The following is a 14916-nucleotide window of genomic DNA, read 5'->3' as shown; positions in this document are numbered from 1 at the left end:
TTTCCCACCAAATGTCTTTCATTGGAAAAAAACACCGCAACTGGGGCTTTACACATCCTGGGGCCAGGATTTGAAATGTGGTCTAACACCATCACCAACTACTTCTTGAGTTTCAGTAACGTTAGGTGGCCTCCAAAAATCCTTCAGTTCTCCTTCTTCTTTTTCTTCGCTTGAGATTTTTTTAATTTTATTATTAATACATATATATTTGTATCTTATATTTTATTTTATATTAATCTTTCTTTATTCTTTACCTAATTTATTTCTAACCTGCCTCCAGTGTTTCCTCACTGCTCCGTGTTGAGATGGCTTGTGCTTTGTTTTTAATAGGATGGGTGGGTTGAAGGTGGGTGGGGTGGAGGGTTGGGTGTTTGCTTGTTTCTATGTTTCGTTATGTTTTTATTATTATTATTTTCTCCTTTTTTTATGTAAAGCGCTTTGTGTTGCCTCTCTCGTATGAAAAGTGCTATACAAATAAAGTCTGATTGATTGATTGGTTGATTGGTTGATCAGATCAGATTCAGATCCCTTACTCAAGTAAAAGTACTAATACCACACTGTGAAATTACTCCACTACAAGTAAAAGTCCTGCATTCAAAACTTACTGAAGTAAAAGTACAAAAGTATCAGCATCAAAATGTACTTAAAGTGTCAAAAATAAAAGTACTCATTATGCAGAATGAACCCTCTCAGATTGTTTTATATATTCTAAATATATTATTACATTATTTGTATTGATGCTTTTATGTAAGCAGTGCTTTGATTTTGTAAAGACAGGGCTCATTTTAATTATTTAATATACTGTTATGAGATTTAAGTTAAAAATTAATGCCTAAAAATGTAGTGGAGTAGATGTAAAAAGTTACAAAAAACGGAAATACTCAAGTAAAGTACAAGTACCTCCAAATTGTACTAAAGTACAGTACCTGAGTAAATGTACTTAGTTACTTTCCACCACTGGCTCACACACTGTTTCCCACAGGATTTTATGAGACTAGGGTGAGGGCAATACGACCCACCTAGAAGGGCACAAAGGCTCCCAAATATATTTTAAGGTTGCACAGATTTCATTTTGGGCGGCCTGAATAAATAAAATAAATGAGGTGTGAGTTTAAAAATAAATAACGAGGAGGTGTGACTAGGATACAGGTATGGCTAATGGCTCTAGGCTATATTAGCTGCTACTAGCATAACACACCCAGTTGGTAGTCAAATTGCATTGTGTGGAATAAAATAACTTGTGGGCAGTCCGAGGCCTAGAGGTTAGAGGATGGGGCCTGCAACTGAAGGGTCGCTGGTTCAAATTCCAGGACTGTCAGGTTAAAGGCTGAGCTGCCCTTGAGCAAGGCACCTGAACCCCCACTGCTCCCCGGGCACAGTAATGTGCTGCCCACTGCTCCTAAACTGGTGTGTATAAGGATGCAGATTAAATGCTGAGGTTGAATTTCCCCTTTGTGGGACTATCAAGGTAATATCTTAATCTTAATAGTTCTGGTTATTATTCTTTTTTGTTAAACTCTCCAGCCTTAGTTCAACAATGTTATAAGAGTGCAATGATTAATTAGTGGAGTAACTTTTCAAAGCTGATCGAAACGAACAAGCTCAAACCTTTTGCTCAGTCTCCAGGAAGCGGGCCAGGTCATCTGTGTCGAGGTGGTCTTTGTGGTTGCTGTAGGTGAGCATGAGGAGGTAAAGATCCTGACGAGTCGACATCATCTTGTAGAAGGAGCAGAACTCCTCAAAGCCCAGCGTCCCCTGGTTGTCATCCGTGTCTGCCTCCTACACACACACACACACACCAGGTACAAGAGACACTTTCACTTTCTCTAGCCTTAATCTTCATGTCCCAAATTGTTGACAGGATTTAAACAACCAAACCTTTCCTATAAATTGACAAATTCCCGGGCATGAGAGGTCTGTGTCTGTGATGCTTGATAAAATGTAAAATGCAACATTTATTTGGTTTGATGTAGTGTTCATTTCGCCAGTTATTTTTTCATCAATAGCCGTGGGTCCATTAGGGGAAAGAGTGGCCGCTGGGATGGTTTCAGGCCACGCCCTCTCAAATGTCCGCTCACTCTGCGTGTCGCCATTACAAAAAAGGCCCCCAGAAGGAATAACGAGACTCTGGAGGTGACGTAGGGTTTTTGATCGTCGCATAATCACTAAGCGACAGTTTTGACCGTGACTGTCGCCAACTGTGCACCATGTCCGCCGCTGATCATAAACAAACGGGCATGCTTACTGTACACAAAGTGTCCACCACTGATCGTGAATTAACAGCATCGCTAACTGTGCACAGAGTGTCCGGTGCTTGAAATCGCAAAGTGAACACCTCCTGTAGCAGCAGCACATACACACTATACTGCTACAGAGCTAACTGTTAGCCTGTTAGCACTGTGCTACTGTGCACCTCATTCCGCGACGCCAGACTGCATTATGAAAGGGCAGAAAATCACTTTGCCTTTGCGGGATCACTATGAACACCCTAAGGTGAAGAGCTGGCACAGATCTTTCCAGCAATACAGCGAGGATTTGTGGGACCACACTATGAAACGGGCTTATGTTTTTTGTCGGGTGTGACCACTCGCTACTTCGCTGGCTTTGCCGTGTGTGGATGTGGCGTTGAGTACTACGTCACATCCTGCTTAGCGTTCCATCCAATCAGCCACCAGGCTTTTATCAGGGGAGAAAAACGGCCCTGCTCTTCTACAGGGCCAAAAAAAGTCCGGACAAACGACCGTTCAGAAAGGCTCATATTCATATTAGGGGTGTTTCGGAGTGAGCCCCGCCTCATTCCGGTTGGTCAACTGTAATGGAAACACCCCTCATGTCAGTCATTGTCAACTTCAGCCATCTTGTCTTTTGTCAGTAACCAAAGCTCCAGACATTTTAGTCTTGTCCTAGTCAAAGAAAACACAAAAACTGGCATGAAACTAGTTTTATTCAATTATTACCTACTATCATGTTTGTGTACATAATTCCCCAACACAATGACTAGTTTGTATGTCTCGATGTAACAAGCTGGAAAGATACAGAGTCAGCCTACAAAAGACTTGAACGGGCCTATCGAGAGCACTGCGGGGGGTCACACCATGACCTGTGTAATCCTTGCCTCCTTTTGGTTCATGCAGTCTGTGACCAGCTCCGTATGCCAGGCAGCTCTGGAGGCAGCCGATCACTGGAGGGTGATGACGTCTGTGCTAGTTGGAGCTTGGCCTCTGAGCAGCTCAGTGTACCATCTAGCTTAGAAATGTATATGGGAGCGACACATCGATCTGAAATAACTTCCTCCTTCCACAGCAAGCCAATATGATTCTACAGACTTTTTGTTATTTGATTGTCCGATGTCTAACTGTACAAATATTTTTTTGTGATTTGGGAACAGATTATTAAAGATCTTCATATTCATAAAAAAGTCATATTTTAGGAAGGATCCTAGAGTTCTGCTTCAAAATCAGTGCTGCACATGATTCCCTGCTTGAAAGTCTTCCCACCTTCCCACAGCTAAATCAGTTTGTTATTATAGGTTTAAATTGAGAGATTTTGGTGCCAATATTAAATCCCAGAATTGCACATTTGTCTCAGTGGCACATGGTGGCCTGAAATCAAAATTAACTACATTGATACTTAATTAGGAGAGTATCAGTTTATAGAGATTTATTCTAAATCACCTGACTTCCTAAGCCAATGCCCTGACTGTCAAAAGGGCTGTTTCCACTACCGCACAATACCCGGAATGAGGCGGGTCTCACTTGCCGAAACACCCCTAATTTGAATATGAGCAGTCCGGAGCGGATTTTTGTTGGGAGCAGGGACGTTTTTCTCCCCTGAGTACCTGACCCCACAACAACACGCGCCATTTGTAAAAGTCAGCGAAGCAGTGTTGCCAACTTAGCGACTTTGTTGATACAATTAGGAACTTTTCAGCCAGCCCCCGCAGCTCGTTAACAGGAGTAAGAACGAGTCGAAGCGGCACATTCCTCCTGCAGCAGTCTCTCCCAGCGGCAGTCACAGAGCCGGCTAACAGTTAGCTCTGTAGCAGTACAGTGTGTATGTGCTAACAGGCTAACAGTTAGCTCTGTAGCAGTGCAGTGTGTATGTGCTGCTGCTGCAGGAGGTGTACCGGACCGGAGTACCGGACACTCTGTGCAGAGTTAGCGATGCTGGTTAATTCCCGATCACTATGTTTATGATCAGCGGAGAAGCTGTGCATAATTAGCCATGCTGCTTTATGATCAGCTGATGACGTTGTGCACAGTTAACGACGGCGGCCACAGTTGCATCTCCCGTGTTTAATCGGTTGCGATGATCGAAAACCATACGTCACCTCCGGAGTCTCTAAATCCCTAACTTATAACGGAGATACGCTGAGTGAGCGGACATTTGATAGGGGGTGACCTGAGACTTTCCTGATGGCCACTCTTACCCCAAAAGGAAACATGGCTAAATACTGCCTCAGAGGAAAGACTTTGGTTTTCCCCGACTTTTCCACCATGAGGTTGACATAGTTTTGTGGGAAATGTCTAAATATTGGAAAGATTGGCATAAAATTTGACTTCATGGGGGAAAAGTGCTGAATAACTGTTAAGATCTTCACTCCAGCCACTTTCTTAACTATTGAACACAGTCCCTAAGCAACAACAATGTATTCTTCCTTTCTGGCGTATATGTCACAGTAAATCACATCAAATGAGCATGTACAGGCTAGTGTGTTTTTTCCTGGCTTTCCTTAACAAAAAGAGTAGTAACTTCCTGTCTGCCCAGAGGAAATTAAGCTTTAAATGGGCTTGTTTTCATGTGGAAAATATGCAGATGGACTTAGATGAGAGAGCAAAGTATTAGTAGGCAGACCTAATTATACATGCTACGTGATTAGAACACACTGGACACTGCCAACTGGGGTCATTTTACTTTGTGATAGCCCATTTAACTGTGCTAAATTACCTAATGCTTGAAATTCAGAAAGGTTAAAAGGCCAATCAGCTCTCAGCTGTAGGTTTTTTTCCACTCTTGTGTTTAGAACTGTCCCCTGTGTAATTGTGAGATAATGTCTCTACACTGGATATAGATATCTGGCTGCCATTAGCTGTGTATGTCATGTAACATTCTTCTTGCCCTCCGATATCATTGTTATCTGTTTTGCAGGGGCGCCATTGCAGCATCCTGGACTTAGCTGCTCAAGACGATTGTGACTGCTATGAAGAAATACAAACACACCACAGATTGGTCTGGTAATGCAAAACATAAGTCTGAATTAAACAATTGAGAGGTAGGGCCTTATGGTACACATAAAGGAAAAGGATTACATCATGCAAATGTACCAAAGAGAAACTGAGGATAATAAACAACCACATATAGTTATATCCATCCATGAGCTAAACTCTGCATTATTATAGTTGGACAGTTTTACAAAGCAAAAGGTAAAGTCAATATTAATTAACAAAAAAAAAAAAAAGCCTACCGTCTAACTCACGCTGTTATTGAGTTTTGGTGGGAGTATGGCACATTTTAACTTTGATGAACTCAGTTATTTATAAAAAGATGCACAGAGTCAGTAACTTATTTTAAATCACTTCTTCAAACCCACTTTTATAGACTTGCTTTTATGCAAGGCTTCCTATCTTCTACCTTCCTATCTTACTTTTTTACTCCTTTTACCTTTTATTTTCTGTGTATCTGAGAATGTCTCTTATTGTTTTTCTTTTAATGCAAGTACTGTTTTTAGCCTTATGGCATCATTCTCCTTGTGATTAACTGCTCTCTGTCAAAGCACTTTGTAAGCTGCTGTTTTTAAAAGGTGCTATATAAATAAAGTTATATTATTATTATTATTATTGTTATTTGTCTCTTTCATTTGGCTGGACTGCATTGTTGGCTGTTTTCATATGCACACATTCTCTCATGATATTATTTGAAGATGTATACATTCTATCATGTACAGTATAGTTTAAAAATGATGTTCCTAATTTTAATTTCTGTTCTGAGGTTTTGTTTTTTTGATTGTGTATTTTATATAATGTGTCTTTCTACCTACTTCCTTTGATACAATGTATGTGATTTAGCTGCTGTGTATTTCCAATTTCCTTTTTATTCATTATTGCTAATTATATTTGTGTCTTATGTTGAAAACCCACACCAGAATGTTGTTGGTGATTCTGGCCAGTTACTAAATCATTAACTTCTACTACAATTGCTTTGATTCATCTTCGATAGTATGTCAGACGAGAGATCTGCTGGGTGCCCAAATACTGGAGTTGAAATCATCGTTATGGTTTATTTCACATGCTTCACAGGCTCAGTTTTTTTTGAGCTTCCTGGATAAAAGATGTTTTGGCTGGCAAATATTTGTTTCTACACTGTTAAGTTTCTGCACATTAGTAAAACAATGGCAGCAGTGGCGTCGTTGGCCAATCATAGGTGGTTAAAGCGGATTGTGTTTTGAGCCGAGACCTGAATGTTTTTGGTCCGGAAAAAGATGTGTTGCTCTGCCTAAGAGCTTTAGTTATTGGGGGCACGATAAATGTTGTAATAATGTTGTAATATGTTTTTAGTGTACACAAATGGTAGGCTACTCATCATTTATACAGGTAATGCTCATAACCCACAAGGGTTAGGGTTAGGGTTAGGGTAGGGCTGGGCGATATAAAAAATGTTTCAATATATTTTAAAATGTGATGCTGAATTAGACCATATTGCATACATCGTTACAGTTCAAATTTGCGATGTGATCCTTGTTCCAGGCAAGCTGCTTTATATATAAATGCTGCTCTTACTAGGGTTTTTCATATTTAGTTCTTTTGTAATGTTCGTAATTTTTTTCTCATATAAAGATATTTGTTTCAGAAAAAGGTTGGCCTATTTTATTTCATAGGCTATTTTATTTAAATGTGCACTTTATGGAGCTTTGACTTTTAAAAAATAAAAAAAAAAATAAAAAAAAAAGGTACTCCTGTTACACAGTATTTATGTTCACTTAAATAAACGGTTTTATTAAAACTAATTGTGACATGTCAGATTTGGCTTTGACTTTGACTGAACATTTGCTCTCACTTTGTGATATAAATATCAGGATTTATATCGTATATCGATATTCAGCCTAAATATATCGGGATATGACTTTTGGTCCATATTGCCCAGCCCTAGTTTAGGGTTTACATCACATTTTTTTGTTAAGCAAAGCATCTCTAAGACGCAGTCACTTTTTCCCCAAATCAAGTTTGTACATATTTAAAGTGATATAGGCCTGGAGGTTATTGTCCGTCGGTTCGGGCACAAAATCAGCTATAATCCAAAATGCATCCAGGCAGAGCAGCTGAGGTGCGATGTGTTGAAATCATCCAAGTGTCTACAAACAGTAGCTTCTCCTAGCCTATGGCATGCAATATTTACAATGTAACAGTGCAGCGAAGCCAATGACCTAACTGGGCTTTGCCAGCACAAAGGATCAGCTAAGCAGGCCACTTTTTGAGCTGGCATGGACTAGCAGTGAAGATGACGGAGATAAAGTATATTTACATATTTTGACTTTTGGCATAGGTATATTTTATAAATAATAACCTTGTTTACCCTATCAAGTCACTATCATGCCATGAATGTGTTGCTTTACAGAAACATAAATTCACTCTTCTTCAATGAAAATAACCTTACATTGAATGTGTCAATAAATAAATATTAAATAATAATTCTTAATTACAAAAGTTCTGATCAGTCAGGATCAGGCATGGTTTTAAATAAAACAAACAAGAAGTCATTATCCATTACAATAACTCCCTACATGTTTACAATCAGCTGGGTAAACTCATTTAAATATGCAAACATTAGGATCAGTGTATATGACGCAATAGTGGCATAAGAATGTTTGAGAGGCCACCAAATTTGCGCTTTTATGGCAAATATTTTCTCTGAGGGGCATGCCCCCCACACCCCCCAAGCCGGCTTCTTTTCCTCCCCACTTGCTAAGCATGTGCACCTGCGCCCTGACATAAGCCCCAGATGGTCTGTGCTTAACCCCAGACCTCGTCAGCTCCTAGAATCGCCCCTGAATGGCAGCATTTAGCAACCTTCTTCCCTCTTAAACTACTTTCACACACATATAATTAGTTGATAGGTCATTTGGTCCCCATTGCTAAAAATTAGGGCCGGGACTCGATTAAAAAAATGTATCTAATTAATTAGAGGCTTTGTAATTAATAAATCGAAATTAATTGCATTTTAATCGCATATAAATATTTGACCTGAGAACAGTGAGGAGTCATTTTTTTCTCATGGATTTTTAGTATACCATTGAATAATGACTGAATACAGAAGCTTAAGCAACAAAAATATTGTTTATTTTTGTTCAAATCCAACAGACCAGTGCAATTTTTGCCATTAAGTGTAGCAATAGCATATTTAGAAATATAGTACATTTCATAAATCCAGGTAGCCTATAGGTAGGCAGACCTATAGACCTACCTGCTATATGTTTAGCATTGAGGTGATACTTGAGGCTGGATGTGCTGCGGTGATATGTGAATTCCTTGTTGCATAGCAACACAACCATGCTCTTATCGACGCTTCCATCCGTTGGTTTTTAGTATCTAAATGTCCCATCATCCACGGGGCCAACCAAAGCGTCTCATCAGCTTCTTCCTTCATGTTCACTGTGGTTTGTTGTCGTCTGAACTCATGAACGCTAGTTGGTGCTCCAGTATAATCGGTCCGCCTGAAACTCATCCAGTGAGAAACGTTCCGCGGTGCAATAAGTGGGATTAAAATGCGTCAATTTTTTTAAAGTCCCGGCCCTACTAAAAAAAAAAAAAATTACAGTCTAATGCAGTAGCACTTAACACTTTTTGTACAGGGACTGTTTATGATCATAAATGAGGCTGGAGTTTATGGTGCTGTTGAAATGTATTGTGCTGTGTAGACAGGTTTTTCTGATATATTGTCTACTCTCATTGACAGAAATACCTTGGACAAAATATTAGCAACAGCTGTCAGTATGAGATAAGTCTGCATTTCACAGGACTTTCACAGAGCTAATTTATCCTCATTCATATGCAAACAAATGCAGCAAGGCGCTCTAAAATGTGATCCATTATCTGTGGTACTGGTGCAAACTCAGAATAAGTTAGTCTATTCAGACAGGGGTTCACAGGTAAATTACTGTTGGCTGTTAATAGGTAAATTAAAGCTCAGACTGTCAACACACAAATCCTCATGCATGCACACAGACACATACAGGGCCAGATTGGTCCCCAAGTGTTTACCGTGTATTACACCAGAGGCCATCTGTGTCCCAGCATCACCATATGGGTGATTGTCAACATGCCACTGGACTTAGTGATCACTAGCTGCTCTGTTGGAGGCAGGCTCAAACAACACACTTAACACGGTAGCATGCTAATCCCTCTGCTGTGGAAGAGGGTTAGTGGTTGAGATGTGTGTTAGCCAACATCTATCAGTCAAAGCATCTTAAGTCGTACTGCTCATTCACTATCTGGCAGGAAGTAAGTCCAGCCTGCGGTCTCAAGTGACCTGATGAGCCCATTTACTGTCTGGAGGAGTTGGACTGCACTGTGTATCTGTGTACAGTTGTGTGACATTTTAACATTTAAAAAACATTTTTGTTATAAATTTAAGACAAGCTTTGCACATACAAGATATCTACAAAAATCAACAATCAAGATCAGACTGAACAAACTTCCTGACACTAACAATACATCCACACTTAGAATATTAAATTAGTCTGTTTGGATAGCAGAAGTAACTGATTTGGGGATAGCCGAAAAACACAATCATTTTTGAAACCAGAGTTGACCCATTTCATAGCTTAGGAAGTAATAACTTCCGTGGATTCTAAGGTATTTTCTGTAAATGTAAAAGGACGAAACAACCTGCTCAATCATTTATATTGGTTAGGTAACAAAAAGAAGCACATTTCAATATGTTGCCCTTTTCAGGATCTTTAGATTTGCTTCAGCAAGCACAGAGCAAAACTGACTTTTTTTCCTCTGGACTACAGGTGAAAGACAAGTAATAATAAAAAAGTTCTTGAGTGCAGCAAACTAAAAACAAAAGAAAAAGAAAGCACACGTCGGTACCTTGAACATCTGCTTGACCTTCTGCCGAGGCAGGTTGACGTTGAGTTTGTGCAGGAGCTGCAGTACTTCACTGATGCTTAAGCTGCCGTCTCCGTTCTTGTCTGCTTCGGTAAATGTGTGCTTCAGCCATGTGAGGACGCGGTGGGTTAAGGTAGGTAGCAGAAAAACCCTAAAATGTTGATCATATAACAGACTTTCTTTACAGGTACTTGCAACCTTCAATCACCAGCCCAATTATCAGACCCGCCTCCCCCCCACTGAATGACTGAAGGATATTGGTCTCGGGTGCGCTGCCTCTTGGCCAGGCTGTCCTCATCACTGATGCCTGCCATCAGATACTTGAGACCTGTGATCCAGGTCCGTGCATCCTCTCCAGTGCCAGACACCAGGTCCAGAGACTCCATATGCTCGCCGTAGTATAGGCTGAAGCAGCAGTTGGGGTCGAAGCTGCCCTCTGCATAGCGCTGGAAGATCTCAGACTGCTTGCCCTCACGCACCTCCCGGACGGAGTCAATAGAGACTGTTGGAGCAAACAGGAAGTCAGTCAGTCAGTACGGTGGCCCTGAGAGCTCACAGCGCTGCAACTTGAGAAAACGCATGCAAATACACAAAACACAAGCAAAAGCATTAAGAAAACGCGCTGAAAAGTCCACAACACAATAAGAAAACATGCTCCAAATACACCACAACACAACAGAAGTGTTTCCAGAGGACACTTTCAAGTGATGCACACGTCTGGACACGCTTGTGATATTATCATTTCAAGATAATGATAATTTCATGTTATAACATGAAATATATCATTAACCCGCTAGCATTAGCCCGCTAGCGTTAGCCCACTAGTGTTAGCCCGCTAGTGTTAGCCCGCATCAATCATATTGCACTTAAACAAATCAAATAATGGATGACACACGTTTAAGTTGGTCTCTCTCAACGGCACGAAGTTGGTCTTGGTCTTGCTAGCACACTAACACTAGCACACTGTCAATCGCCAGCTTACGTTAGCACGCTATGATTGGCCGATAATGTTAGCAAGCTATGATCAGCTGCTAACGTTAGAAAGCTCTGATCGGCCGCTAACCTTGGCATGCTATGATCGTTCGCTAACGTTATAACGTGAAATTATCATCATCTTGAACTTAAGTGTCCTCTGGAAACACTTCTATTGTGTTGTAGTCTTTGCAGTGCATTTTCTAAAGCTGCACTTGTGTTGTCAAATTGGTTTGCTTGTGTTTCACGTTTTTGCATGTGTTTTCTTAAACATAAATAAATGGTGGTATTTCTACTTTGTATGGTTTTTTAAATGTTTCTTTATACTTCCACTGCATGATATTACAGAGGTAAACATTGCACATTTTATTGCCCTAAAGTTATTTGACATTTCCATCTCCTGGTTACTCTGCAGGGGTAAAACATTTGGATATTGTTCTACATTAAATCGCCAAACAGTACAAGTATGAGGAGAGTCAAAAGCTAATGCAAATAAACCCATTTAAAAACCAAACTGATTTAAACTGAGCTTATTTAAGCCAACATATACCTTCAGCAGCCTTCAGCCTTCTTGTGAATTAATGATCGTGGACATAGGGATAGCTTAATGGGGAAATTCTTCCATCATATAGAAGGACTTATGATATGGGGTATTAAAAGGAAGAACTGGGCCAGCAGTGCCCAGAGATCTCCGTTTATTCAGATGCAGCATTTATGAGATGGTAATGAGAATTTACCAGAAGACTCTGCCCCGAGTCATTTATCAGTTTCCCCCGTGACAGCAATGAGTACTTCTGATTCCTGGAAATCCTACAAACAAGACTCATTCTGCTAAATCCCTCCATATCCAGAGAAATCACTAACATATCTCTGCATCTCTCCGTCTTTCAGTCTGTCATACATTATACTACAGGGATGAAATATTGTTTTATTTCACACTCATTTATAATTTAGTAATATAGCTGAACACATACGACCACATAAACACACACAGCCTCCCCCAGGCTGGTTTGAGGCAGTTGTATGTGTATACAGCAGGAAGTCCAGGAGGATATCACCGTGACACCTGACATGCTGCCACTCTGCTGTGTTTGCTCCCATGTGGCTGTCAGTGTTCTCCACAAACCCTTCAGCTGGAGAAACACATACACACATGCTTTCCTGACTGAATCACTTTTATAAATGATGCAAATGTATACAACAGGTATAGCACTATTACTACTGGCTGAATGTTTGATATGCTGCTAGTAGCAGGGATTGAGGATTAGGAATTAGGATAAATCCCGTGGCTCATGTCACCCTCGCCACTAATTTACTTCTGGCATTTACGAATATTCATTCATTGTTTAAACTGTCTTTTATAACACCTAACCAGGACGTTTTTTGCCCTAAACCTAGGTCAGTGGTTTTGCAGCATAAATTCACAGAAACGGCAGCCTTTTTTTTACAATTGTGAACCATACGTGTCTGTATAATGATGTGTGTGCTATTTTTAGAACGCTCTGTGCTACTGTGAGCCGTGAAACGCTCATTTTGGCAAAGCTCATATGTGTCGTTAGGGGTGGTATTGACACACGGTCTATTCTGTCATTTAGGTTGAGAGATCGTGTTGTCTCTAACAGTGAATTAAATAAAGCTGGTAATTAGCTGGTGCAGTTTCTCAGTATCCGTTCACCAACTGGATTGTAGAAGGCTAGTAACATTCAATATGCCTTTGGCTGTCACATGAAATATGGAACGAATGGCCTTCCATAAGTTTGAACTATGAATACATGGAACAACGGGACAGCAAATGCGGTTCCCTTGTGACTGTAAGAGGGAAGAAGTAACTCACTCTTGGCCTTTTCATTCTTGCGCGAGGGCCTCCAGCGGATGCAGGACTTGTGTTCGTCCAGAAAGAAGAACCGCACCAGTCCCTTGGAGCCTCCACGGAGCTTCACCATCTGGGTCCCCGTCTGCATGGAGCTCATACATTTCTCCACTGGAGGGAAGAAAACAAGTCGGACAGAAAAAAAGAAAAAGGATTGGAAAGTTGTCAAAAGCAAAAGTTTGCTGGAGTGTGCAATGCAACTGAGACAGACAAAAACGTGCATTCGCAACATCTTTCCTTCAATTAATTCATCATGCCTGTGTATTTCCAAAATGTGGAAATGGGCTTCCATACAAAACTGTTTTTTCACTCGCATGGACACTAAGAAATGCAAACCAAATGCTTTGGATACGCCCGTCACTGCTGACAGCGTTTGTCTTGTGGAAAGAGAAAGGGAGAGGAGCTAGATGACAGCAAGAGGCAATTTCTCCACAAAGCAATTTAACAAGATCTCTACTTCACACTGTAGACTATGACACAACAACAACAGCCAAAATCAATAAAACCAAGAGCTCCTCTTAGATGTGAGGATATCTATTGTGGCCTAAATTTAACTGAAAAAACAAGCTCTACACCTTCTAGGAATAAAACAACACTTGGACTTTAATGAGACGTGCCAAAATCCCGACTGGTGCTACTTAAAATACTCTTTGTATCCTTGTCATTATTTTGGGGGAGAATTTGACAGTTCCTCCACAGGAAGCTAATGGTGTGGACAGACAATGGCCCTGGGCTGCTGTTTCACCCCATGTGGCCATAATATCAATGATCAAGTTTCTGTCTCACCCTTTCAAACAATTTCGCAGCAGCATGCAGGAAATAAGGCTAGTTATTGACTGGACACTGCAGCTGATTGGACTGAACTGATACATCATAGCATCTGCAGATTCATACTGGAGTTACAGATAACAGGTTTAATTAAAAAGCTGTGTTCATTTTGGATCTGAACAACAATAAGACCACAGACAACCTTCTTAGTTAATAATAAATGAAATGGAAAAAGCATTCTTATAGCATTGTCCTTTCATAAACCTCCATTAAGATTTATTATGGATAGTATTAGATAGTATTTTCAGTATTTCTCACATGATTTTATGAGAGTCTGGGGTGGGGGGCACCAAACCATCTAGGGTGGTTTGGGGGCATGCCCCCCCCAGGAGAAAATTTTGTACATTTTTAAGTAAAATGCATCAATCTTGTGCACTTCGAGAGCAAAATGAGAGCAAACACCTCACATAACATTTTTCACAGTCGGGAGATACCGTATGATAGAATCTTTATTGTTATGCTACTGTGGCTTTTTTAATTGCTGTCAACATGCTTTCCACTAGGACGTGGAGTAGATTAGATTAGTTTCAACTTTGTCATTGAACAGAATACAAGTACTAGGACAACGAGATGCAGTTTAGCATCTAACCAGAAGTGCAGAGTAGTAAAGTGCAGGGTATGTACATATGAAAAGAGTATATAAATATAGTGCAGGTATGAATTTAATATGCTATAGGATATATACAGTGAATTAATATGTTATAGAAACTGTATGTTATACAGTGAAGAATGAACAGTATGGCAGCAGTGCAGGTAGATGAATGGATGATAATAAATAGTCAAATAGTCTATAGCCAGTAGTAGCCAGCAAGTGTAGAAAAATAGCTAGCTAGGGGGTCTGGGGGCATCCCCCCCAGATTTTATTTCCCATAAAAGCCCAAATTTGGTGCCTCTCACACATTCTCATACCACTATTCCATCATATACACTGATCTTAATGATTGCATATTTTAAGAATTATTTTAAAGGAGAATAAGGGTTCTTGTATATTTGATTTAAGGCATCTTATTTTGACAGTCTTCTTGTAAATTATGTGGTGGACTCTGTCAACACACTGTGCTCTTATTTTGAAAGCTGCATGTGTTTAGTGACAGGAAGTAATTCAAAACAGTTAGTCAGAGTTTAGTGTGATTAAAACAA

The 14916-nt window shown here is 40.2% G+C and overlaps 1 protein-coding gene across 1 annotated transcript in view; it reads right to left on the bottom strand.

Annotated features, from left to right (window-relative positions):
* Window positions 1-14916, bottom strand: part of LOC131971011 (1-phosphatidylinositol 4,5-bisphosphate phosphodiesterase eta-2-like) — a 78854-nt gene that overhangs the window by 45610 nt on the left and 18328 nt on the right. The window contains 4 exon segments of the mRNA XM_059332275.1: window positions 1609-1779; window positions 10089-10218; window positions 10365-10608; window positions 12913-13059. Of these exon segments, the coding sequence (XP_059188258.1) occupies window positions 1609-1779; window positions 10089-10218; window positions 10365-10608; window positions 12913-13059 (692 nt within the window).

This window comes from Centropristis striata, chromosome 5 (genome assembly GCF_030273125.1).
Source record: "Centropristis striata isolate RG_2023a ecotype Rhode Island chromosome 5, C.striata_1.0, whole genome shotgun sequence".
NCBI lineage: Eukaryota > Metazoa > Chordata > Actinopteri > Perciformes > Serranidae > Centropristis > Centropristis striata.
This window is presented reverse-complemented; position numbering and strand designations above follow the sequence as displayed.